Source organism: Nycticebus coucang, chromosome 11 (assembly GCF_027406575.1).
Source record: "Nycticebus coucang isolate mNycCou1 chromosome 11, mNycCou1.pri, whole genome shotgun sequence".
Lineage (NCBI taxonomy): Eukaryota > Metazoa > Chordata > Mammalia > Primates > Lorisidae > Nycticebus > Nycticebus coucang.
In genome coordinates this window covers 11,782,227-11,806,802 of record NC_069790.1, presented here as the reverse complement: position 1 = coordinate 11,806,802, position 24,576 = coordinate 11,782,227, and the positions used below count along the sequence as shown (strand labels likewise).

The 24,576-nt window shown below is 42.8% G+C and overlaps 1 protein-coding gene across 8 annotated transcripts in view; it reads left to right on the top strand.

Annotated features, from left to right (window-relative positions):
• UBE2D4 (ubiquitin conjugating enzyme E2 D4 (putative)) overlaps positions 1-12,559 on the top strand; it is a 48,849-nt gene extending 36,290 nt beyond the window's left edge. The window contains exons 7-9 of one of the 8 annotated variants that reach the window (XR_008383590.1): positions 263-415; positions 1,953-2,055; positions 12,342-12,559. Coding sequence is in view for 4 of the 8 variants with exons in the window: in XM_053608435.1 (XP_053464410.1) it covers positions 263-415; positions 3,412-3,511 (253 nt within the window). In the remaining 4 variants the exon portion in view is untranslated. Of the gene's footprint in view, positions 1-262; positions 416-1,949; positions 4,527-12,341 lie in introns of those variants that run through there. The other 7 variants (XR_008383588.1, XR_008383589.1, XR_008383587.1 and 4 more) reach the window with 7 other exon arrangements.
• Positions 12,560-24,576: the final 12,017 nt, after the last annotated feature.

The window sequence follows — 24,576 nt, the reverse complement described above, 5'->3', positions numbered from 1 at the left end:
GGAAAGAAGTCTACAGATCTAACACTAAGGGTCAACCAAATGTGACTGTGGAGGTTGATTTGCTCCAGAAACTCAAATCAACTTTATTGTCAGAAGCTTTCCCAGTGAGAATACTGAGGTTATTAATATCATCACTTCCTTAGCAAAGGATGAAGCACTTCATTTCCTTTGCGAGAGACTACTTTTGGGGGTCCCTTGGGCCTAGTTCCTTTTGAAAATTTTTGTCTCTTGGCCTTTGCTTATACACAATAAATCTTAATAGGTGGGGAGAATGCTGTTACCAAGGTGTCCTCTTAAAAGGCTGTCTGCATGGGACTCTGCCGGGGCAATGCCACGTGGTACCTGAGACGATGTGCTTCCGGCAGTTGTCACAGTGTTCCTGTACTCAGCATCACAGAGGCTCACACTGGGGAAGGTGAGACGGATTCAGATGTTAGACACAGGTCAGAGGAGAATATTCAGGCCCAAATTAACACTGAGGAGTAACAATACTCTGGTCTTCAAGTGTATTAGGTTATAGCTCCCAAGAAACTAATGAATTTCCCGAGTCCAGTTAAAATTTTCCCAAGCCTGCCCTCTCTGTTGGAAGTATATTAGAGAAAGTAAAATCAGCACCCTTTTGAGGTTCCCATTGTAAATTACCATTCACCTATTGCAAGCCTTCGGTGGGCTTTGTACCTGCAGACCCCTCAGACAAGCTTGTCTCTGCAAATCCCTGGGTTCTTTCCCACTGAGAATGTCACCAGCTTGTCATGCCCTCTAAAGACTCAGGTCAGGCTGGAGAACGGGCTTCTTAGGTCAAAAACCTGTTTTAAGATGGTACAAAAAGCTCCCATGTGCAGATAACCATGCTTCCAAGGTGAGACTCTGGTTGGAAACTGGACAGCAGACCTAAAAAGCCAACTGTGAAGTAATGTGTTTTTTTTTTTTTTTTTTTCTCTGTGAACTACAGAGATCGGGGAGATGTATGATCTTAAGCATCTGATCCTTTTTTTTGGGTGGGAGGGTGTGCCGGGGCTGGGTTTGAACCCACCACCTCTGGCATATGGGGCCCGGGCCCTACTCCTTTGAGCCACAGGCACCTCCCTAGCAGCTGATCCTTAATGAACAAATGACTATTAACTCTCCCTCAGAAGTTTCTGGGTTTGCTGAATAAGATTTTGATCCTCTGTCAGGCTCCAGGAAGACCCAGGAGTTCTTAAGAATGTAAAAAAGAGTCAATCTCTCATATCAAGGTATTAAAATGCCCAAATTCAAATGTCCAAGAGACCTGATGGCTCACAGCTAACACCATATATATGTCTGTGTGTGTGTGTGTGTGTACATATATATGTACTATATGTATAATATATATGTATATGATATATATATATATGTCAACACCATAGAATTCCACACTACTTCAAGGATGAGCAAATTTCTTTCTTTTTCTTTTTTTTTTTTTTTGAGACAGAGCCTCAAGCTGTCCCCCTGGGTAGAGTGCTGTGGCATCACAGTTCACAACAACCTCCAACTCCTGGGCTCAAGTGATTCTCCTGCCTCTGCCCCCCAAGTGCTGGGGCTACAGGCGCCCACCACAACGCCTGGCTATTTTTTGGTTGTAGTTGTCAGTGTTGTTTGGCTGGCCCGGCCTGGATTCAAACCCACCAGCTCAGGTGTATGTGGCTGGCACCTTAGCTGCTTAAACCACAGGCGCTGAGCCGTTGAGCAAATTTCTGTCTCTGAAAATCAGGAGCAAATCTCCTTAAGTACCAGAAAAGGTGCTTGTAGGACTGACTGGTCTGCAGAATTCCTATCCTGGGGTCTGTCCCTGATACCATAAAAGGCAGAGAAGGGACCTTAAGATCAGCATGGAGCCACCTGTCTTTCCTCCCCTCTCCACCACTTCTTACCATGTCTCCATTCTTTATGGCCATCTTACCTGACTGTGACACATTCTTCCTCCCTAGTAGTGCCAGGAAAGATCTGGACCTGTAGCTGTAAATGTTGGTCCTCTGAAAAAATGGAGGATGAAGCTGCCAGCACCCCCAACACAAACAACCTGATGCTATGCAGGTAGGAGCAGCAAACCCACTCTGAGCTGGATCCCTTCCAGAACCTGCCCCCTTGCCTGCTGTCCACTGGTGAGAGGAGAAAGAAATTGTTCTCCCTTGGCCAGTTTTCTGGCTTTCCTGTTGTACCCACCTTGGTCTTGTCCTTTTGATAGACTTCATAAAAAGCAAAAAGACATAGACAATCTGCAAAATCCCTCTCAGACCAGAGAGTGATTCCTTGATTATCCCTAAAACTATGTCTCCTTCCTTGCCTCCCCAACAACTTCTCCCAGGCCCCCAGACTTGTGGGCTCAATGGCATCCAGCTGCCTGCAATAGAGCTACCCTCAAGGATGGGGGATCAACTGAGCTCTGTTTTGGAGGACAATAGCAGGGCTGCCCTGTGGAGCCTGCTTCTCAACCCTGCTGCCCCCTAGCCTACCCACAGTGGCTTAAGGGGCTGGTCTTGCAACCCAGTCATTACATTCACTCTCTAGTTATGTAATTGGTGTTATCAAAGCATTGATTGAGCACTTTTAGTGTACCCCATACTCTCAAGGTATGGGGGTGGGGAGAGAACTATACAAAGCATTCACGGGAGCTAGTTGATGGGCATACATGGACACAAAGAGATGTAAAGGTCATAGGAAATTAAGAGGAGAAGGAAGAAGAGGGGAGGGGCGAAAACCTACCTATCAGGTATAATGAGCACTATGTACGTGATGGGTACACGAAAATACCCAATTTAAGGATTATAAAAGGTATCCATGTAATATAAACATTTGCACCCCCTTAATACTTTGAAATTTAAAAAATACAAAAAATATAAAACTCACTGGCAGACCAGATACACAAATGAGAAAAAGAATCAAATGTTACTGTTATCACACCAAAGAGTCTGTCTGCTTGTCACCCAAGCCAATCTACAGTGAAGTGGGTGAGAGATTAATAGTTTCACTTTATTTACAAAAAAGCCAGCAATTCTGGAGAGCAGCCAGGATATCTCCCCAAAGAACTCCTCTGTTCTCTCTTTCCTTTTGTTACTTTTATTCTCACATTAAAAGTAAACCTCAGCGGGTAGCACCTGTGGCTCAAAGGGGTAGGGTGCTGGCCCCATATGCCAGAGGTGGCAGGTTCAAACCCAGCCCCAGCTAAAAACAGCAAAAAAAATATCTGTAACTGGCTTCATACTATACTTAGAATAAAAACTATACTCATTAAAAAAAAAAAAGTAAACCTCAGCAGGTATGTTATCATACCTTAAACAGATTCCTCCTTGTATGTTACAAAGTTATATAATATCTTCCTATTCTTCAAGTGGTTATATTTTAAAAGCATTTTTATTCTAGACTAACTATAACTATAACTCTTCTTTATAGTTATTCTAGACTCCACTGGGTAGACAGAGTGCCTTGTGTCCTTGACCTTGGAGTCCAGTCCGCCAACTTACTTATGACAGTAGGCCTTGGAAGTGAATAAACAATCTCCAGATGTCCGCTCATCTGGCCTTGTTAGGGCCTGACCAGCAGTGCCCTGCATGAAATGACCATTCAGGTTATCAGTGGCTGATAATATTACCACCACAGAAAATGACCACACTGCAAAGATAATAAGAGAGGAACAAAAGATATGCAAAACAGAGACCAATTAACAAAATGACAAGAGTAAGTCCAGTCCTCACCTATCAATAACAACCTTGAATGTAAACAGTTTAAAATTCCCAGTTACTACCATGGAATTTAAAAAAAATGGAGACTTCACATCCTTTGTATTAACCTGGATGGAAGTGGAAGACATTATTCTTAGTAAAGCATCACAGGAATGGAGAAGCATGAATCCTATGTACTCAATTTTGATATGAGGACAATTAATGACAATTAAGGTCATGGGGGGGAGGAAAAGCAGAGAGAGGGAAAGAGGGAGAGGGGTGGGGCCTTGGTGTGTGTCACACCTTCTGGGGGCAATACATGATTGCAAGAGGGACTTTACCTAACAAATGCAATCAGTGTAACCTGGCTTATTGTATCCTCAATGAATCCCCAACAATAAAAAAACAAACAAAAAAAGACCACATTTCCTCATTTCCCCTCTCCCTGTGAGGGGCGTGGATGCATCTGTACCCACTGAGTTACTGGGCAATTTTTCTTCCCCTGTGCTCTGCACATCAAAATAAATCCTGGACGCCTTTCTCCCATTAAAAAAAAAAAATTCCCAGTTACATAGGCTGGTGGGGCATCTGGCTCATGCCTGTAATCCTAACCCTCTGGGAGTCCCAGGCAGGAGGATCACTTGAGATCAGGAGTTTGAGACCAGAATGAGCAGAAGTAAGACTCAGTCTCTACTAAAAATAGAAAAATTAGCCAAGTATCATGATGGGTGCTTATAGTTCCAGCTTCTCTGGAGGCTGAGGCAGGAGGATGGCTTGAACCCAGGAGTGTGAGGTTGCTGTGGGCTGATGCCGTGGCTCTCTAGCCAGGGCAACAGAGTAGGACACTGTCTTTAAAAAAAAAAGAAAGAAAGGAAATAAAAAAAAACTACCAAGATCAAACCAGGAAGAAAGGGAAAACCTGAACAGTCTAATAATGAGTAATGAGATTGTATCAGTAATAAAAAGTCTCCTAACAAGGAAAAGCCCAAAACCAGATGGTTTTAATGTTAGATTCTATCAAACCTTTAAAGAAGAACTAAGAATGCCAACTTTTCTCAAATTTCAAAAAAACTGAAGTGGAGGGAATTCTTTGTAACTTGTTCCGTGAGGCCAGCATTATCCTGATACAAAAACCAGATGAGGGCACAACAAAGAAAACTACAGGACAATATCCCTGCTGAATATACACTGAAAAATCCTCAAAGTTCTAGCAAACCAAATCTAACAGCACATGAAAAGATAATACACCATGATCTAGGGGCTTTATCCTGGGGATTCAAAGATGGTTCAACATACACAAATCTGCCAGGGTGCCTCCCTGGGAGCAGGGTCCATTAAGACCCGTGGATCTGGAGGTGCTCGACTGAAGAAATGAAAAGTTACAAACAATGACAGAGAAAGAGGACACACAGAATAGAATTTTCAAAGGTGGGAGCACAGGGGACCACAGTGGGTGGCCCTGAATGTTTGTTCCACTCAGCTTTTATTGAAGGTTGTTTGCTCATTAGCCCAGAGGTAAGCTGAGGAAGGGAACAAAGACATCAGCAGTTCCTCTGAGCAAGCATATCAACTCCTATTATTTCTATACCCATTAACTTTAAGGGTCTGAGCGTTATAGGTTGCTGTGATCTATAATGCCAGTCTTGAGAAATCCAGAACCTGAGCCTTCTGTAGGGGCAGCCTCCTGTCTGTGGTCACACACACAGATTTCTGGGAGGGGGTGTTTATCCCCGCTAGTTAACTGCAGAGTAAAATGCCACTGGTGTCAATCTCCTCTGAAGAATCGGTAGGAAAGAGCAATTTTCCTCTTATCACCACCACAGAGGAATCTTCCTCTGTGATAAGGGATATAAGCCTTCCTACCCTTATTTCAGGGCTCAAGCTATTCCCTTGATTTCTGCCCTGGCCAAATACAAATCTCCACAATGGGTATTTGCCTTGGCTGTTGACTGGACAGGAGACGGCCTAGTTAGTGTTTCTTGCTAGGCCTTGCACGCAGCACCACCGTGGCCATTATTCCTTCAGAGTCCTTACAGACCCAGCTGGGGTGACTGCAAGCTGTATCCCAGGCCAGGCTTCTAGGAAAAGCAGGAAACTTGCTTAAATAAGAAATTTAGCAGCAATGATTTAAAGATAAACTAGCTAACTTTCCTTTGTTCCAACTTGCTCAGCTTACTTTATTTTTCCCTTTTCTGGGGGTGTTTTCCCTTGCCAAGAATGGGGACCAAAGTGAATGAAGAACAAAAACTTCATATGATCATCTCAATAGATGCAGAAGTAGCAATTGATAAAACTCAACATCCATTCACAATATAAACTTTCAACAAATTAGGTATAGAAGGAACATACCACAACACAATAAAACTATATATGACAAACCCACAGCTAACATCTGTTGCTGTCCACCAACCCAATCAATGACACAAAGATATCACTGCAGATGGAATGATTAATTAACGGAAGACGGAGGCTTGCTCAGGCCTACAGCAATTGCACATCTTTATTCACTGTATTATATATCCAAACTCATCAGATAAGAATAAGCAAGAATAAAGAATAAAAGCATTAATTGAGACTGCTATGAAAAAGTTCTTTTCAGCATAAATGTTGCAAAGCACATACATGTCATTTCTAAGTCTGGAGCATATAACTTAGGGATAAACTACAAGGACACCAGGCTGTCTGTTTCTGTTTGCCCACCTCCCTAACAAGTTAAATGAAGCTTTTGTGTAATTTGAAGTTAGGGAATGAAGAGTAACAGTTTAACTCCAGACAGGTGCTAAGTCTCCAGCTACGACTTGGCAGGGACCTCAGGGAATCATATCTCAAGGCCTTTTCAGCTAGCAGAGAAGACTTAACCCCTGGGTCTCTGCTGTTTTAGCAAGCAGGGAGGAATTAACCCCCAAGTCTCGCTGATAGCCGAGAATGGAATTTTCCCATCTTAGGTTCTTGTACCACAAGGAGCACATATAAAACCAAGCCACCTTTCTGGGGTGCTGAGAACCGTGCCCCTTCAAACATCATACTAAATGGGGAAAAGCTGGAAGGCTTTCTTCTAAGAACTAGAGTAAGACAAAGTTGCCTGCTTCCACCATTCTTATTCAACATAGTACCAGAGGTCCTGGTCGTAACAATTAAGAGAAAGTAAAGGCCTCCAAATAGGAGAAAAAGAAGTCATTGTTCCTCTTTGCAGGCAACATGACCTTATATGTAGGAAAACCTAAAGACTCTACCATAAATGTTTTAGAACTGATAAACCAGTGAAGTTGCAGCATTATATGCAACATACAGAAATCAGTAGCATTTCTATACACAAAAACAAAGTAGAAAAGAAATCAAGAGCTGAGTGCAGTGGCTCATGCCTGTAATCTTAACAGTCTAGGAGGCTGAGGCAAGTGGATTGCCTGAGCTCATGGATTTGAGACCAGCCTGAGCAAGAACGAGACCCCCATCTCTAAAAAATTGTCGGGCATTGTGGTGGACGCCTGTAGTCCCAGGTACTTGGGAGGCTGAGGCAAGTGAATTGCTTGAGCCCAGGAGTTTGAGGTTGCTGTGAGCTGTAATGCCATGGCACTCTACCCAGGGTGACAAAGTGAAACTGTCTCAAAGAAAAAAAAAGAAAGAAAGAAAGCAATCCCATGCACAATAGCTATCCAAAAGATAAGACACCAACAACAAAAAGATAAGACATACCTAGGAGTAAATTCAAGCAAAGTAAAAGATCTCTATAATGAAAACATTAATGAAAGAAAGGACACAAATGGGAAGACTCCCATGCACACGGATCGGAATAATTAGAATTATATTGGTAAAATGACCAAACTACCCAAACAATCTACAGAGTCAATGCAATCGCTATCAAAATATCAATTACATTCTTCACAGAAATAGAAAAAAAATTATCCTGAAATTAACGTTGAACCACAAAAGACCCTGAATAGCCAAAGCCATCCTGGAGGCATCACATACCCTGACTTCAAAATACACTACAAAACTATAGTAATCGAAAGAGCATGGTGTTGGTATAAAAACATAGACCAAGAGATCAAAAGAGAGAACCTAGAGATGAATACACATATTTACAGCCACCCAATTTTTGACAAAGTAACCAAAAACATACATTAGGGAAAGACACTCCCTTATTAATAAATTATGCTGGGAAACTGGATATCCATATACAGAAGAATGAAACTAGAACCCTATTGCTTACTGTATACAAAATTAAACTCAAAATGGATTTAAGACTTAAACATAAGACCTGAAACCATGAAAGTACTAGAAGAAAAAACGTAGAGAAAATACTTTAGGACATAGATCTAGGCCAGGGGTCCTCAAACTGCGGCCCGCGGCCACATGAGGCGGTGTGATTGTATTTGTTCCCGTTTTGTTTTTTTACTTTAAAATAAGATATGTGCACTGTGCATAGGAATTTGTTCATAGGTTGTTTTTTTTTTAAACTATAGTCTGGCCCTCCAACGGTCTGAGGGACAGTGAACTAGCCCCCTGTTTAAAAAGTTTGAGGACGCCTGGTCTAGGCAAATATTTTATGGGTAAGACTTAAAAAGCACAGGCAACAAAAGCAAAAATAGACAAATGGAACTATATTGAACTAAAAAGCTGCCATACAGCAAAGGAAACAACCAACAGAGTAAAGAAACAACCCAGATGGCTCAGTGCCCGTAGCACAGTGGTTATGGAGCCAGCCACATACACCGAGGGTGGCAGGTTTGAACCCAGCCCAGACCAGCTAAGCAATTGCAACAAAAAAATAGCCGGGCGTTGTGGTGGGCACCTGAAGTCCCAGCTACTTGGGAGGCAAAGGCAATAGAATCGCTTAAGCCCAAGACTTTGAGGTTGCTGTGAACTATGACACTATGGCCCTCTACCAAGTTGCTGTGAGCTGTGACGCTACGACACTCTAAGACACGTGACGACACTCAAGACATAGTGAGACTCTGTCTCAGAAAAAAGAAAAAAAGAAAAAGAAAGAACCCAGAGAAGGAGAGGAAATATTTGCAAATTATTCATCTGACAAGGGGCTAATATCCAGAACATACAGGGAACTCAAACAACTCAACAGTAAAAAATTAAATAATATGATTTTAAAATGGGCGAAGATCTGAACAGACGTTTCTCAAAAGAAGACATACAAATGGCCACAGGTATATGAAAAAATGTTCAACATCCCTTATCACCAGGGAAATGCAAATCAAAACCACAATGAGATCATCTCACCCCAGTTAGAATGACTATTATCAAAAAGACAAAAATAACAAATGATAGCTAAAATGTAGAGGAAAGGAAATTTTGATACACCGTTAGTGGAAATGGAAGTAGTACAGCTATTATGGAAAACACTATGGTGATTTCTTAAAAAACTAAAAATAGAAGAACCATACAATTCAGCAATTCTGCTACTGGGTATTTATCCAAATTAAAAGAAATCAATATACTGAAAGGATTCCTGCACCCCAGAAGAGATGTTTTTGATTTTTAATCTCTCAAGATGTGCAATCCTTGTTTACTAGATTCAACTCAGTATGGAGGAATAAACCTGCTACTGTTTATTGAAGCTCTATTCACAATAGACAATACATGAATCAACCTAAATGTTCATCAGGAGTTGAACAAAAATGTGGTATATATACCTGGTGGAATACTATTCAGCAAGAAAAAAGAATGAAATTCTGTCATTGGTAGTAAACATAGATGAGGCAGGAGGACGTTATGTGAAGTGCAGTAAGTCAGACACAGAAGATAAATACCACATGTTCTCACTTACACATATGTAGAAGCTTTAAAAAAAGCTCGTGGAAGTAGAGAGTAGAATTCTGCTTATTAGAGGGGAGAATAGGGAGAATTTGGTTAACAGATACAAAGTTACAGCTAGATAGGAGGAGGGATAAGTGCCTATATGAGCCCTGTGGGAGTAATATGTTTAACAATAATTTAGTGTATATTTTTAAAAACTAGAAGATTAGATTTCTTTTTCCTTTCTGAGACAGAGTCTCACTATGTCGCCCTCAGGACAGTGCCGTGGCTGTCAGCTCACAGCAACCTCAAACTCTTTGGCTCAAGTGATTCTCTTGCCTCAGCCTCCCAAGTAGCTGGGACTATCTGCACCTGCCACAATGCCTAGCTATTTTATTTGTTGTAGTTGTCAATGTTTAGCAGGCCTGAACCGGGTTCAAACTGTCTAGCCTTGGTGTATGTGGCTGGCGCCCTAACCACTGAGTATGGGGGCCGAGCCTAGTTGTTTTTATTTTTGTTTTTTTTTTTTTTTGAGAAAGAGTCTTACTCCGTTGCCCAGGCTAGAGTGTGCAGTGGTGTTATAGCACACAGCAACCCCAAACTCCTGGGCTCAAGGGATTCTCCTGCCTCAGTTTTTGTTTCTTTTTTCTCCCTTCCCTTCGCTGTCCTTCCCTTCCCTTCTGTTTTTGAGACAGAGTCTTATTATGTTGCCCTCAGTAGAGTGCTATGGCATCATAGCTCATAGCAACCTCAAACTCTTGGTCTTAAGTGATCCTCTTGCCTCAGTCTCCTAAGTAGCTGGGACTATGGGTGCCCACAATAATGTCTGGCTATGTTTTAGAGACAGGGTTCCGCTCTCGCTCAGACTGGTCTTGAACTCTTGAGTTCAGGCAGTCCACCCACCTTGGCCTCCCAAAGTGCTAGGAATACAGGCATGAGCCACTGCACACGGCCTACTTTTTCTATTTTTAGTAAAGATGGCGGTCGCAATTTTGCTCAGGCTGGTCTCAAACTCCTGAACTCAAGCCATCCACCTTGCCTCAGCCTCCCAGAGTGCTAGGACTACAGGCATGAGCCACCTCACCCTACCTAGAAGATTTTTTTTTTTTTAATTGTTGGGGATTCATTGAGGGTACAGAAACAGGTTTTTTTTTCTTTCACATATATATATATTTTTTTTCTTGGCCAGGGCTGGGTTTGAACCCACCACCTCTGGCATATGGGGCTGGCACCCTACTCCTTTGAGCCACAGGCACCACCCAGAAGCAGATTTTTGGTTTGTTTTTGTTTTTGTTTTGAGACAGAGTGTCAAGCTGTTGCCCTGGTTAGAGTGCTGTGGCATCATAGCTCACGGTGTAGTGCTCAGGAGTTCCACAAAGACCACACTGCCAAACAAGCTAAATTTACAGCAGAGTCCTTTTATTGAAGAGCCAACCGGCGACTGCCTCAGTGTCCCAACATGGGGTTTCTGAGAGCAGCCTTGAGTGCTTAAGGAGTCAAGCTTCAAAGCTTGGTCTGCATCCTGGTTGACACGCAGGCTGTCCAGGTGCATTTGGGAGGTAGCAAGTAAGCATTGTGTAGAAGCAGAATTTTGTGGTTAGCCAATACGTCATACATCTTTGTTTTAATATTTTCCCATACATTTTAGTTCCAGTACTTTTCCTCCATACATCTTTGTCTCAGTATTCTCTCCACCTGGCATTATTTAAAGGTCAGTCTGGGGATAGTCAGTTCATTTCCCAGGCCCAGGAGTTAATCAAGCGAGAAGTTAGTGAGTACTTCCCCATCTGTCTTGGGAGTGAACCAGACTTACTTCATTTTGTTGAGGGCTTGCAGCCCAGGAATTTGTCAGGAGTTAACTGGTATTTTTCTACTTTAGCCTAGACCTAACAACAGCAACCTCAAACTCTTGGGTCTAAGTCATTCTCTTGCTTCAGCCTCCCACATAGCTGGGACTACAGGTGCCTGCCACAATGCCCAGTTTTTTGTTGTTATTGTTGCAATTGTCATTGTTTAGCAGGCCCACACCAGGTTCGAGCCCTCTTGCCTTGGTGTATGTGGCCGGTGCCTTAATCACTGAACTACAGGTGCCAAGCCACAAGATTTTTTTTTTTTTTTTGAGACAGAGTCTCACTATGTCACCCTCAGTACAGTGCCATGGCATCACAGCTCACAGCAACCTCAAACTCTTGGGCTTAAGCAATTCTCTTGCCTCAGCCTCCTACCTGGGACAACAGGCGCCTGCCACAAGGCCCAGCTATTTTTCTGTTGCAGTTGTCATTGTTGGTTAGCTGGCCTGGGCTGGGTTTGAAGCCGCCAGCCTTGGTGTATGTGGCCAGTGCCATAACCACCGTGCTACAGGCGCCAGGCCCACAAGATTTTTTTTTTTATTGTGTGAGATTAATTGAGGGTGCAAAGAATTAGGTTACACTGATTGCATTTGTTAGGTAAAGTCTCTCTTATAATTGTGTCCCACCCCCAAGAGGTGTCCATACACTGTGACACCCCCTCCCCCTCCACTTTCCCTTATTCCCCTACTTTCCACCTTGTATTAGATTACCTACTGCCTTCATATTAGAATTGAGTACATTGGATTTTTGCTTCTCCATTCTTGCGATTTTTTACTAAGAAGAAAGTGTTCCAACTCAATCACAACAACAAAGCTGTGGTATAAGTATAACATGGAATATTTTCCAGCCATTAAAAAGATGGAGACTTTACATGGATAATATTCCATGTTATACTAATACCATGAAAATATTCCATGTTATACTTATACCACAGCTTGTTAACCCTTTCCTGGGTTGCTGGGCATTTAGGTTGTTTCCACATTTTGGTGATTGTAAATTGAACTGCGATAAACAATCTAGTGCAAATGTCCTTATGATAAAATGAATTTTTTTTCTTCAGGGTAGATACCTAGTAATGGGATTATAGGATTGAAGACAAGATTTTAAATCTTCACAACACAAAGAAGTATGTGTTCAACATGATGGATATGCTAATTACCCATTATTACATTTTGTAAACATGTATCAAAGTATCACTGTGTATCCCTAAATACTTCCACTTATTGAAATTAAAAATAAAATGAAGATAGCCAGGTTTTGTGGTGAGCCCCTGTAGTCCCAGCTACTTGGGAGGCTGAGGCAAGAGACTCACTTGAGTCCAGGAGTTTGAGATTGCTATGAGCTGTGATGCCATGGCACTCTACTGAGGGCAACATAGAGAGACTCTGTCTCAAAAAAAAAAAAAAGGAAAAAGAAAAAAGAAAGCTTTGACATAGGTCCCTTCTGGGAGCCAAATGGGGAGACCTAAAGCAAGCTCCCAGGAAACCTCTGGTCAGTACTATTCAGGGAAGCCTGGGAAAAGCCGACGAAGGGGCCTTTGATGAACATGGTAAAGAAGTGATTTTCAACTGGTGTGCCATGGTACACTGGTGTGCCATGAGAGGATCTTAGTATGCCACAAAATTTTTTAAACAACATTAAATTATTTCAAAAGTTCAAAGCACAGTTAAGTATATTCTTTTTTCCACTCATTTCTTTTTGTCAACATAATTTAAGTTTGTTGTGGAAGTTTAGGTTCAAGTGTGTTGTGAACACTTGAAAGGTCGAAAAACGCTGTATTAAGGGAATGTGTAAGAGTGGAAAAGACCTCAGGAAGGAGGCAGATCTAGGCTGAGTCTAGACAAGCACTTCATTTGGCAAAGGCCACTTCACATGTGTTTTAGATAGAGGTCAAGACTGGAGCCTCATCTGCTACACACCCTCTCACCTCCCTACCATTCACCGCCTATTTTCTGTTCAAATCATGTGAAGGATTCAACTGGAAAGGCTATGGGATTTGGTTTTGTTTGTTTGTTTGTTTTAGAGATGGGGTCTCACTAGGTAGCTATTTGGGCATAATCATCAAACTACACTCTTGAACTCCTAGGCCAGAGCCATTCTCCCATCTCAGCCTTCCATGTGGCTGAGAATAAAGGCACATGGAATGATATCCAGCTAGTACAGCTGTTTTTTTGTTTGTTTGTTTTAATTTTTAAGGAATTTTTTTGGGGGGAGGCAATCCAAGATGGCAGCCAAGTAACAGCCTCCCTGCAATAGGGCACGGTGAGTCTGGGGAGATAAGACTCCAGGCATCTCTGGCTGGTGGGATCTGCCTATAATCATCCCTTTGAGGATACAGGGAGTCAGCAAGGGACTTCTGGACCAAGAGGAGGACAAAAACAGTGGAAAACTGGCAAGCAGTTGCGTGTGTCGGATCGACCTAATCCCGCCAGCAGCCGTAAGTACAAGAAGCAGTGAGACTGCAAACTGGAAAGGCCTTACCTGTGAACTGTTTCGGTGTTTTTGGACTTAGCACTCAGTTGAACTACCGTGGGGAGAGCTTAAGCAGGAGTGCGGGGAACACTGGGCACAATCCAGGGCCCCAGACTGAGCCGCTGAGCTGGATGGAGCTAATAGTGTTTGGCTGTGGGCCGCAGGGAGCCATTGTGAGAGAACTGCCCTGGCAAGCTCCGCCCTCAGGGTTGCAGAGCAAGGATCAGGCAGGAGCTAGTAACCTAGTGACTGAGCAGCCTAAAGGTGGGGACTGAGCTGCCTTATAGCCTTAACCCTCAGGGGCAGAGTAAGACCGATTTTGGCACACTGCAGCCTCAGGCTGTTTCCCTGGGTAGAGTGCCATGGTGTCACAGCTCATAGCAACCTCAAACTCCTGTGCTTGGCACCACCTGGACCTCCACAAGAGCTGCACCGCAATCCCGACCCGCACCCGCCGGGCCTCCACATGCCCTAACGAGGAACTGCGGGAGCCGCACAACCCTGTGTCCTCCTTCCTATACCCTCCCTGCCTCCACACCGGCCCACTCATCTGGCCAGGGACTCTGGTAGCCACGTGCCCTCCAGAGCCCTCCCTACCTGAGCACAGAGCCCTTCTCCTAGCCAGAGACTGCTGGAGCCTTGGACTCTCTGTGCCAAAGTCACTGGGTGCCAGGCACTACCAGAACCGTGCACACCACCTCCCACCCTGTTGCTGGATCTGGGTGTATCACACTCCGGAGCTGCTTCCACAACCAGAACTCCTCCCTGGCTGGAGCAGCCCCAGAAGAGCTACACAGGGTCACTCCCTACAAATATCCAGCAACAATAGAGTGATCCCGCTGGGATCTAATCTTGGAGACACACCTACCCAACTCTGAGGACAGCCAGAGGCAATGGTGAAAAACAATCATGAGGCGAAATCAACAGAAAAACTCTGGCAATATGAATAATCAGAGTAGATCAACTCCCCCAAGGATCAATGGGGCAGACACAGCACAAGATCCCATGCACAAACAAATAGCTGAGATGTCAGAAATCAAATTCAGAATCTGGATAGCAAATAAGACCAAATTAGAATTCCAAGCAGTAACCCAAAAGATGTCTCAAGAATTCAACGAATTCAAAGACCAAATGACCAAAGATTTTGACACAATTGAGACAAGAAGTTGGAGCCCTCAAAGATCTGAGAAACACAGTAGAATCCCTCAGTAACAGAATGGAGCAAGCAGAAGAAAGGATTTCTGACACTGAAGACAAAGCTTTCAAACGCTCCCAAACTCTCAAAGAGGAGGAGAAATGGAGGGCAAAAACAGATCACTCTCTCAGAGAGCTCTGGGATAATTCAAAGAAAACTAATATTCGTCTTATAGAGATCCCTGAAAGCGACGAAGTGGCTTCACAAGGCACAGAGTCTCTTCTCCATGAGATTATGAAGGAGAACTTTCCAGACATGCCAAGAGATTCTGAAATTCAGATAGCAGACAGTTTCAGAACTCCAGCATGACTCAACCCAAATAAGACATCCCCAGACACATCATAATCAACTTCACTAAAGTTAATATGAAGAAGAAAATTCTGAAAGCAGCCAGACGAAAGAAAACCATCACCTACAAGGGCAAAAATATTAGAATAACTACATATCTCTCTGCTGAAACCTTTCAAGCTAGAAGAGGTTGGTCATCGATTTTTAATCTCCTAAAAAAAAATAACTTTCAACCCAGGATCCTGTACCTAGCTAAACTGAGTTTCATTTATGACGCAGAAATTAAATACTTCAATGACACTCACATGTTGAAGAAATTTGTCATAACTAAACCAGATCTCCAGGATATTCTCAGACCTATCCTCCATAAAGACCAGCCTAATCCTCCACCACAAAAGTAAACCCACCCAGAAAATTTTGATCAAATTCCAACTTCCACAGTCGCAAAAGGATTAAAAATGCCCACCGGATTCTCAAAAGACTTATCAATATTCTCAATTAATGTGAATGGTTTAAATTGTCCTCTAAAGAGGCACAGGTTGGCTGACTGAATACAAAAACTCAAGCCAGATATCTGCTGCATACAAGAATTGCATCTTACATTATGGGCGGCGCCTGTGGCTCAGTCGGTAGGGCGCCGGCCCCATATACCGAGGGTGGCGGGTTCAAACCCGGCCCCGGCTGAACTGCAACCAAAAAATAGCTGGGCATTGTGGCGGGCACCTGTAGTCCCAGCTACTTGGGAGGCTGAGGCAAGAGAATCGCTTAAGCCCAGGAGTTGGAGGTTGCTGTGAGCTGTGTGATGCCATGGCACTCTACCGAGGGCCATAAAGTGAGACTATGTCTGTACAAAAAAAAAAAAAAAAAGACAAATTTACACTCAAGGTGAAGGGATGGTCATCGATACTCCAGGCAAATGGAAAGCAGAAAAAAGCAGGCATTGCAATCCTATTTGCAGACACAACAGGCTTTAAATCAACCGAAATAAGGAAGGATAAGGATGGACACTTCATATTTGTTAAAGGTAATACTCAATATGATGAGATTTCAATTATTATTATTTATGCACCCAACCAGAATGCAATCTCAATTTATAAGAGAAACTCTAACAGACATAAGCAACTTGATTTCCTCCAGTTCCATAGTAGTTGGAGATTTGAACACCCCTTTAACAGTGCTGGATAGATCCTCCAAAAAGAAGCTAAGCAACAAAATTTTAGATTTAAACTTAACCATTCAACATCTGGACGTAACAGACATCTACAAAACATTTTATCCCAACAAAACTGAATACACATTCTTCTCTTCAGCCCATGGAACATACTCCAAAATTGACCACATCCTAGGCCACAAATCTCACCTCAGCAAATTTAAAAAAAACAGAAATTATTCCTTGCATCTTCTCAGACCATCATGGAATAAAAGTTGAACTCAATAACAGGAACCTGCATACCCATACAAAAACATGGAAGCTGGCGGTGCCTGTGGCTCAGTGAGTAGGGTGCCAGCCCCATATGCCGAGGGTGGCGGGTTCAAACCCAGCCCCGGCCAAACTGCAACAAAAAAATAGCTGGGCGTTGTGGCGGGCGCCTGTAGTCCCAGCTGCTCAGGAGGCTGAGGCAAGAGAATCGCGTAAGCCCAAGTGTTAGAGGTTGCTGTGAGCCTTGTGACGCCACGGCACTCTACCTGAGGGCGGTACAGTGAGACTCTGTCTCTACAAAAAAAAAAAAAAACAACAAAAAAACATGGAAGCTAAACAAACTTATGCTGAAGGATAGATGGGTTATAGACGAGATTCAGAAGGAAATCACCAAATTTTTGGAACAAAACAACAATCAAGACATGTATTACCAGAACCTCTGGGATACTGCAAAAGCAGTCCTAAGAGGGAAATTTATAGCACTGCAAGCCTTCCTCAAGAAAACGGAAAGAGGGCAGCGCCTGTGGCTCAGTGAGTAGGGCGCCAGCCCCATATACTGAGGGTGGTGGGTTCAAACCCAGCCCCGGCCAAACTGCAACAAAAAATTAGCCGGGCATTGTGGCAGGTGCCTGTAGTCCCAGCTACTTGGGAGGCTGAGGCAAGAGAATCGCCTAAGCCCAGGAGCTGGAGGTTGCTGTGAGCTGTGACGCCATGGCACTCTACGGAGGGCAATAAAGTGAGACTCTATCTCTACAAATAAAAAAAAAAAAAGAAAGAAAGAAAACGGAAAGAGAGTAAGTTAATAACTTAATGGGACAGCTCAAGCAACTGGAGAAGGAAGAACACTCCAACCCCAAACCCCGCAGAAGAAAAGAAATAACCAAAATCAGAGCAGAATTAAATGAAATGGAAAACAAAAGTATTATACAACAGATCAATAAATCCAAAAGTTGTTTTTTTGAAAAGATCAATAAAATTGATAAACCTTTGGCCAACCGAACCAGGAAAAAAAGAGTAAAATCTCTAATTTCATCAATCAGAAATGGTAACGATGAAATGACAACAGACCCCTCAGAAATTCAAAAAACCCTTAACGAGTACTACAACAAACTCGACTCTAAGAAATATGAAAATCTGAAAGAATTCGACCAATACCTAGAAGTACACCACCTACCAAGACTTAGCCAGAATGAAGTGTAAATGTTGAACAGGCCTATATCAAGTTCTGAAATAGCATCAACTATACAAAATCTCCCTAAAAAGAAAAGCCCAGGACCAGATGGCTTTATATCAGAATTCTACCAAAAGAAGAACTAGTACCTATATTACTAAACCTCTTTCAAAATATAGAAAAAGAAGGAATATTACCCAACACATTCTAGGAAGCAAACATCACCTTGATCCCCAAACCAGGGAAAGACCCAACAAGAAAAGAAAATTATAGACCAATATCACCAATGAATATTGATGCAAAAATACTCAATAAGATCCTAACAAACAGACTCCAACAAGACATCAAAAAAATTATACATCACGACCAAGTGGGATTTATCCCAGGGTCTCAAGGCTGGTTCAATATACATAAATCTATAAATGTAATTCAGCACATAAACAAACTAAAAAATAAGGACCATATGATTCTTTCAATTGATGCAGAAAAAGCTTTTGATAATATCCAGCATCCCTTTATGATCAGAACACTTAAGAAAATTGGTATAGAAGGAATATTTCTTAAACTAATAGACGCCATCTACAGCAAACCCACGGCCAATATCATATTGAATGGAGTTAAATTGAAATCATTTCCACTTAGATCAGGAACCAGGCAAGGTTGCCCATTGTCTCCATTGCTCTTTAACATTGTAATGGAAGTTTTAGCCATTGCAATTAGGGAAGAAAAGGCAATCAAGGGTATCCACATAGGGTCAGAAGAGATCAAACTTTCACTCGTCGCAGATGATATGATCGTATATCTGGAAAACACTAGGGATTCTACTACAAAACTTTTAGAAGTGATCAAGGAATACAGCAATGTCTCAGGCTACAAAATCAACATCCATAAATCTGTAGTGTTTATATATACCAACAATAACCAAGCCGAAAAAACAGTCAAGGACTCTATTCCTTTCACAGTAGTGCCAAAGAAGATAAAATACTTGGGAGTATACCTAACAAAGGATGTTAAAGATCTCTACAAAGAGAACTATGAAACTTTAAGAAAAGAAATAGCTGAATATCTTAACAGATGGAAAAACATACCATGCTCATGGCTGGGAAGAATCAACATTGTTAAAATGTCCATACTACCCAAAGCAATATATAATTTTAATGCAATTCCTATTAAAGCTCCATTGTCATATTTTAAAGGTCTTGAAAAAATAATACTTTATTTTATATAGAATCAAAAAAAACCTCGAATAGCCAAAACATTACTCAGCAATAAAAACACAGCAGGAGGAATCACGCTACCAGACCTGAGACTGTACTATAAATCGATAGTGATCAAAACAGCATGGTACTGGCACAAAAACAGAGAAGTAGATATCTGGAACAGAATACAGAACCAAGAGATGAATCCAGCTACTTAACGTTATTTGATCTTTGACAAGCCAATTATAAACATTCAGTGGGGAAAAGATTCCCTATTTAACAAATGGTGCTGGGTGAACTGGCTGGCAACCTGTAGAAGATTGAAACTGCACCCACACCTTTCACCATTAACTAAGATAGACTCTCACTGGATAAAAGATTTAAACTTAAGACATGGAACTATAAAAATACTTGAAGAAAGTGCAGGGAAAACTCTTGAAAGAATTGGCCTGGGTGAATATTTTACGAGGAGGACTCCCCAGGCAATTGAAGCAGTATCAAAAATATACTACTGGGACCTGATCAAACTAAAAAGCTTGTGCATGGCCAAGAACATAGTAAATAGAGCAAGCAGACAGCCCTCAGAATGGGAGAAAATATTTGCAGGTTATACCTCTGATAAAGGTCTAATAACCAGAATCCACAGAGAACTCAAACGTATTAGAAAGAAAAGAACAAGTGATCCCATCTCAGGGTGGGCAAGGGACTTGAAGAGAAACTTCTCTAAAGAAGATAGACGCATGATCTACAAACACCTAAAAAAAGCTCATCATCCTTAATCACCAGAAAAATGCAAATCAAAACTACTTTAAGATATCACCTAACCCCAGTAAGAGTAGCCACATAACAAAATCCCAAAACCGGAGATGTTGGCGTGGATGTGGAGAAAAGGGCACACTTCTACACTGCTGGTGGGAATGCACACTAATATGTTCCTTCTGGAAGGATGTTTGGAGAATACTTAAGAGACCTAAAAATAGACCTGCCATTCGTTCCTATAATTCCTTTACTAGGTTTATACCCAGAAGACCAAAAATCACAATATAACAAAGACATCTGTACCAGAATGTTTATTACAGCCCAATTCATAATTGCTAAGTCATGGAAGAAGCCCAAGTGCCCATCGACCCACGAATGGACTAGCAAATTGTGGTACATGTATACCATGGAATATTATGCAGCCTTAAAGAAAGATGGAGACTTTATCTCTTTCATGTTTACATGGATGGTGCTAGAACATATTCTTCTTAGCAAAGTATCTCAGGAATGGAAGAAAAAGTATCCAATGTACTCAGCCCTACTATGAAGCTAAATTATAGCTTTCACATGAAGGCTATAACCCAACTTTAGCACAAGACTATGAGGAAAGGGCCAAGGCAGGGGAAGGGAGAGGGGAGGTTAGGGTGGAGGGAGGGTGATGGGTGGGGCCATCTTAGAATGCATCTTAGAATGGGTACAGGCAAAACTTACTAAAGGCAGAATACAAATGTCTACATACAATAACTAAGAAAATGCCACGAAGGTTACGTTGAACAGTTTGATGAGAATATTTCAGATTGTATATGAAACCAGCACATTGTACCCCTTGATTGCACTAATGTACACAGCTATGATTTAACAAAAAAATAAATAAATAAATAAAAATTAAAGTTTGTTTTTTTTAACTACAGAGTCTTAGAAGAGATGTTTTTGTTTTTTAATCTCTCAAGATGTGTAATGCCTGTTTACTGGATTCCACTTACCACGTAGGATAAACAAATTTTATTTTTAGGGCAGGAAAGGCAATGATTTCATTTCTCTAACTCTCTAGTTAATGTGGGCATGTATAGCTGGAATAGAAAGATGTAATTTGGTGGTAGTTAAGAAAATATGCTTATTGATATTTCTGTTGATGAAGACTTTGAATAAAGAGCAATCCTTTCTTACTGGTCTTGGTGTGCTTATCAGAACAGTTCTTTTTCTTAAGGCTCATCCTTCCAGATGGCGGGCTCCAGACGGAGTCTACCAGTGGGATCCTTCTTCAAGACATGGATTCATACACCTTTAGGACATGGTCAACTGTCCTTAGGGTGTGGAGGACACTGACCATTCAGGGTTCTGGTTTTGTGGCCTAGACCTGTCATCTACACCTGCTAAAAGTACCTCAAGAGGTAAAGCAGGTTCGGATTTCATCCACATACAAGTCTGAAGTGTATAAGAAGGTCATAGGAATTGGTTGAAAGAGGAGTCCTAGGAAGTCTTCTGGAGACATCCCACATTCTCAAACCAAGGAACAGACAACCAGTAAGAGAGACAGCCAACAAGACACTGAAACATAAGAAAAACAGAGTGTGAGAGATGGGGATAGAGATTGTCTACATAGAGCAGGTCACTTCCTCTCCTCTTTAAAATCCATCAAGGTTTCCATTATACCTAGAATAAAACTCAAAGCCCTTCCCAGTCCGTCTCCTCCCTCTGTCTAATTCCTTAGACCCATCAGGCTGGCTCACCTCAGAACTCTAACACATGCTCGAATACTTCCTCTCAGATCGTCTCATGACCTGAGGTGTCTCACCTCCCATTCAGTCTCTGCTCCAGGATTACCTCCTCAGAGAGGCCTCCTCTGGCTGGTCAGGTTGAGATGGGGTCCCACACAATACAGCAGGAAGCAAAATCCCAGCGCTCTCCGGCAATGTCCGACCACCAAAGACCCTTCTGCATGACCTCTCCATGGATCTGGGGGTTTTCTTGCTTTTCCTGGTCACCATACTGAGGTGATCAGATATCTGCTTCTTTGGCCTGAACAACCTGATTTCAGGTTAGGGTCAGTTCTTTTCAAGTTGATGGAATGTTGAAAAGTGTTCCCATACAGCAAGCTGGGAACTGGCAGCCAAATAGGTGAAGGAAATTGGCAACTGGAAGGTGTTTTAGTAGGAACATTCCCAGAGGAAGAAGAGAAAAATATGTCAGCTAAAGAGAAGACAGAAGAGCCATGAGACTGAGGGCTGAACTCCCCTTAGAATATGTGGATTGAAGGCAGAGAGGCTGTGATTGAGCCACAGGTCACCAGAGGGTATGGTCTGAGGAAAAAACAAAGGCAGCAGAGATAATACTGAAGGTTAAGGGGAAAAAAGATTGAAAATTGAGAGAGCTAGGCAGCCTCCATTTCTGTGAGTTCACTTTTCTGATGTATATACAGTAGTGGAGTCAAAGTAGAGAACTGGAGAGACCTGCAATGTGGAAGAGAAGATTCGGGATAGATTGGAAGGAAGAGTGAGGGCTGCACACTGGAGCTGCTGAAGGGAAGGCAAGTTCCACCAGAACCCAAGACCCCTCCAGGTCAGGATGAGGTAACTGCTCTCCCATCAGAGATTAAAGCTTCTGTGTATAAAACAAGTGCTATAGTTGGAATATGTCCCCCGAAATTCATGTTCTGGAGGCTTGATTCCCAATGTGACAATGTGGGGAGGTGGTACTTTTGAGAGGTGAATGGGAATGGGTTCCTTATTTTTATAAGGATGAATTCTGCCCCCGTTTGTTTCTCTCTCACTGTCTCTTTGCCCTTCCTCCATCTTGTGATGTAGCTAGAAGGCCCTCCCTATATGCTGCTTTTTTTTTTGGTAGAGACAGAGTCTCACTTTAGCACCCCCAGTAGAGTGCCATGACGTCACACGGCTCACAGCAATCTCCAGCTTTTGGGCTTACGCGATTCTCTTGTCTCATCCTCCCGAGCAGGTGGGACTACAGGCGCCCGCCACAACGCCTGGCTATTTTTTCCTTCTTTTTTTTTTTTTTTTGTTGCAGTTTGGCCGAGGCTGGGTTTGAACCCGCCACCCTCGGTATATGGGGCCGGCGCCCTACTCACTGAGCCACAGGAGCCACCCTATGCTGCTGTCTTGATCTAAGACTTCCCAGCCTCCAGAGTGATGAGAAAATAAATTTCTGTTCTCTGTAATTACCTAGTCTGTTATAGCAGCACAAAACATAGAAAACAAACAACAATGAGCCAGGCCCGGTGGCTCACACCTATAATCCTAGCACTCTGGGAGGCAGAGGCGGGTGGATTGCTTGAGCTCACAAGTTGGAGACCAGCCTGAGCAAAAGCAAGACTCCCCATCTCTACTAAAAAACAGAAAAACTGAGGCAAGAGGATCAATTAAATCTTAGTCGAAGGTTGCTGTGAGCTATGACACCATAGCACTCTACCCAGGGAACAGCTTGAGACTCTGTCTCAAAAACAACAACAATGATGTGAAGAGAAATAAAAATAGAGATAACAAACGAACTGTGTTTGTGCCCAAATTAGGTCCACAATCCCTACCTGAACAATAAGATTCCAAACACCTTAAGATTTTGGTAGCACATTTGGCATCAAAAATTGACCTTAACTGCAATGAGGCTACTTCAGAGTTTCTTTTTCCTTTTCCTCTTTCTCGCTCTCTCTTTCCTTCCGACCAACCTCCCTCCTTCCCTTCCTTCCTTTCTTTTTCTGAGACCAAGTCTTGCTCTGTCACAGGGGCTACAGTGCCATGGTATCAGCCTAGCTCGCAGAAAATGCAAATTCGGGATCAAGCAATCTTCCTGCCTTCGCCTCCCTGGTAGCTACAACTACATAATGCCCAGCTAATTTTTCTATTTTTAGTAGAGACGAGGACTCACTCTTGTTCGGGCTGGTCTGGAACTCCTGACTTTGGGGGATCCTCCTACTTCACCTCCCAGAGTGCTAGGAATACAGGCATGAGCCAACACACCCAGCCCAGAGTTTTCTTATATGGTACTTAGCTCATTATTTACATGTATCGCTGCAGAAGTATGAGCGTATCGAATAACCAGTTCCTACTCCATATCTGGTGATAGGACTTACATAAGAGTATACAGGATATGCGTGATATAACTTCTCTGAAATCTTGGACTGAACTCCAAAGCCCATATGGCCCTAACAGCCTGTGAAGCTGTATTTGAGGCAGTTACTCTGCTCAGCAGAAAAAGAAGCTGTGTGCTGCCTTGGGCCTTGGCACGTTTCCCTATCATTCAGATAGGTAACTAGCTCAGTCAGTGCAGGCACATTTGTGGATGGGAATAACTGGGGGTCCCAGAGGAAGGGAGCAGGCTGAGGTACTATGGGCCCTTTCCTTCCAGGGAAGGAAACCATCCCACATACAGAGATGGAGCACAATGGGTTCTCTTCATTCCTCCACAACCCTAGCCTCAAGCAAATTGCAGAACACAGGTTAGAACCAGAAAACGCAAAAGCACCTTCTGTTAGATTTGTAGTGCATTCGTTAATTTATGCTTGCTTCATTCCTAGATCAAATTTCTGTTAGGGGACCACACGCGGGCTCGGAAGATCCCGTCTGGAGGGAGACTGTGGTGAACCCAGGATCCCCCAAATAAGTGCATTAACTGTGACAAGAATTAGAAAAGAAGGTGTACGCACTCTGTGAGAGTAGCTACTAGGGAACTCGACCGGGTTCCCTCAGCCAGGCCGGCAAGGCGAGCCGACGACTGAGTGGGAGGGACCAGGCCTCAGGAGCCCGCCCTAAGGACCAACAGAAGGCCGGGCCATCCCCA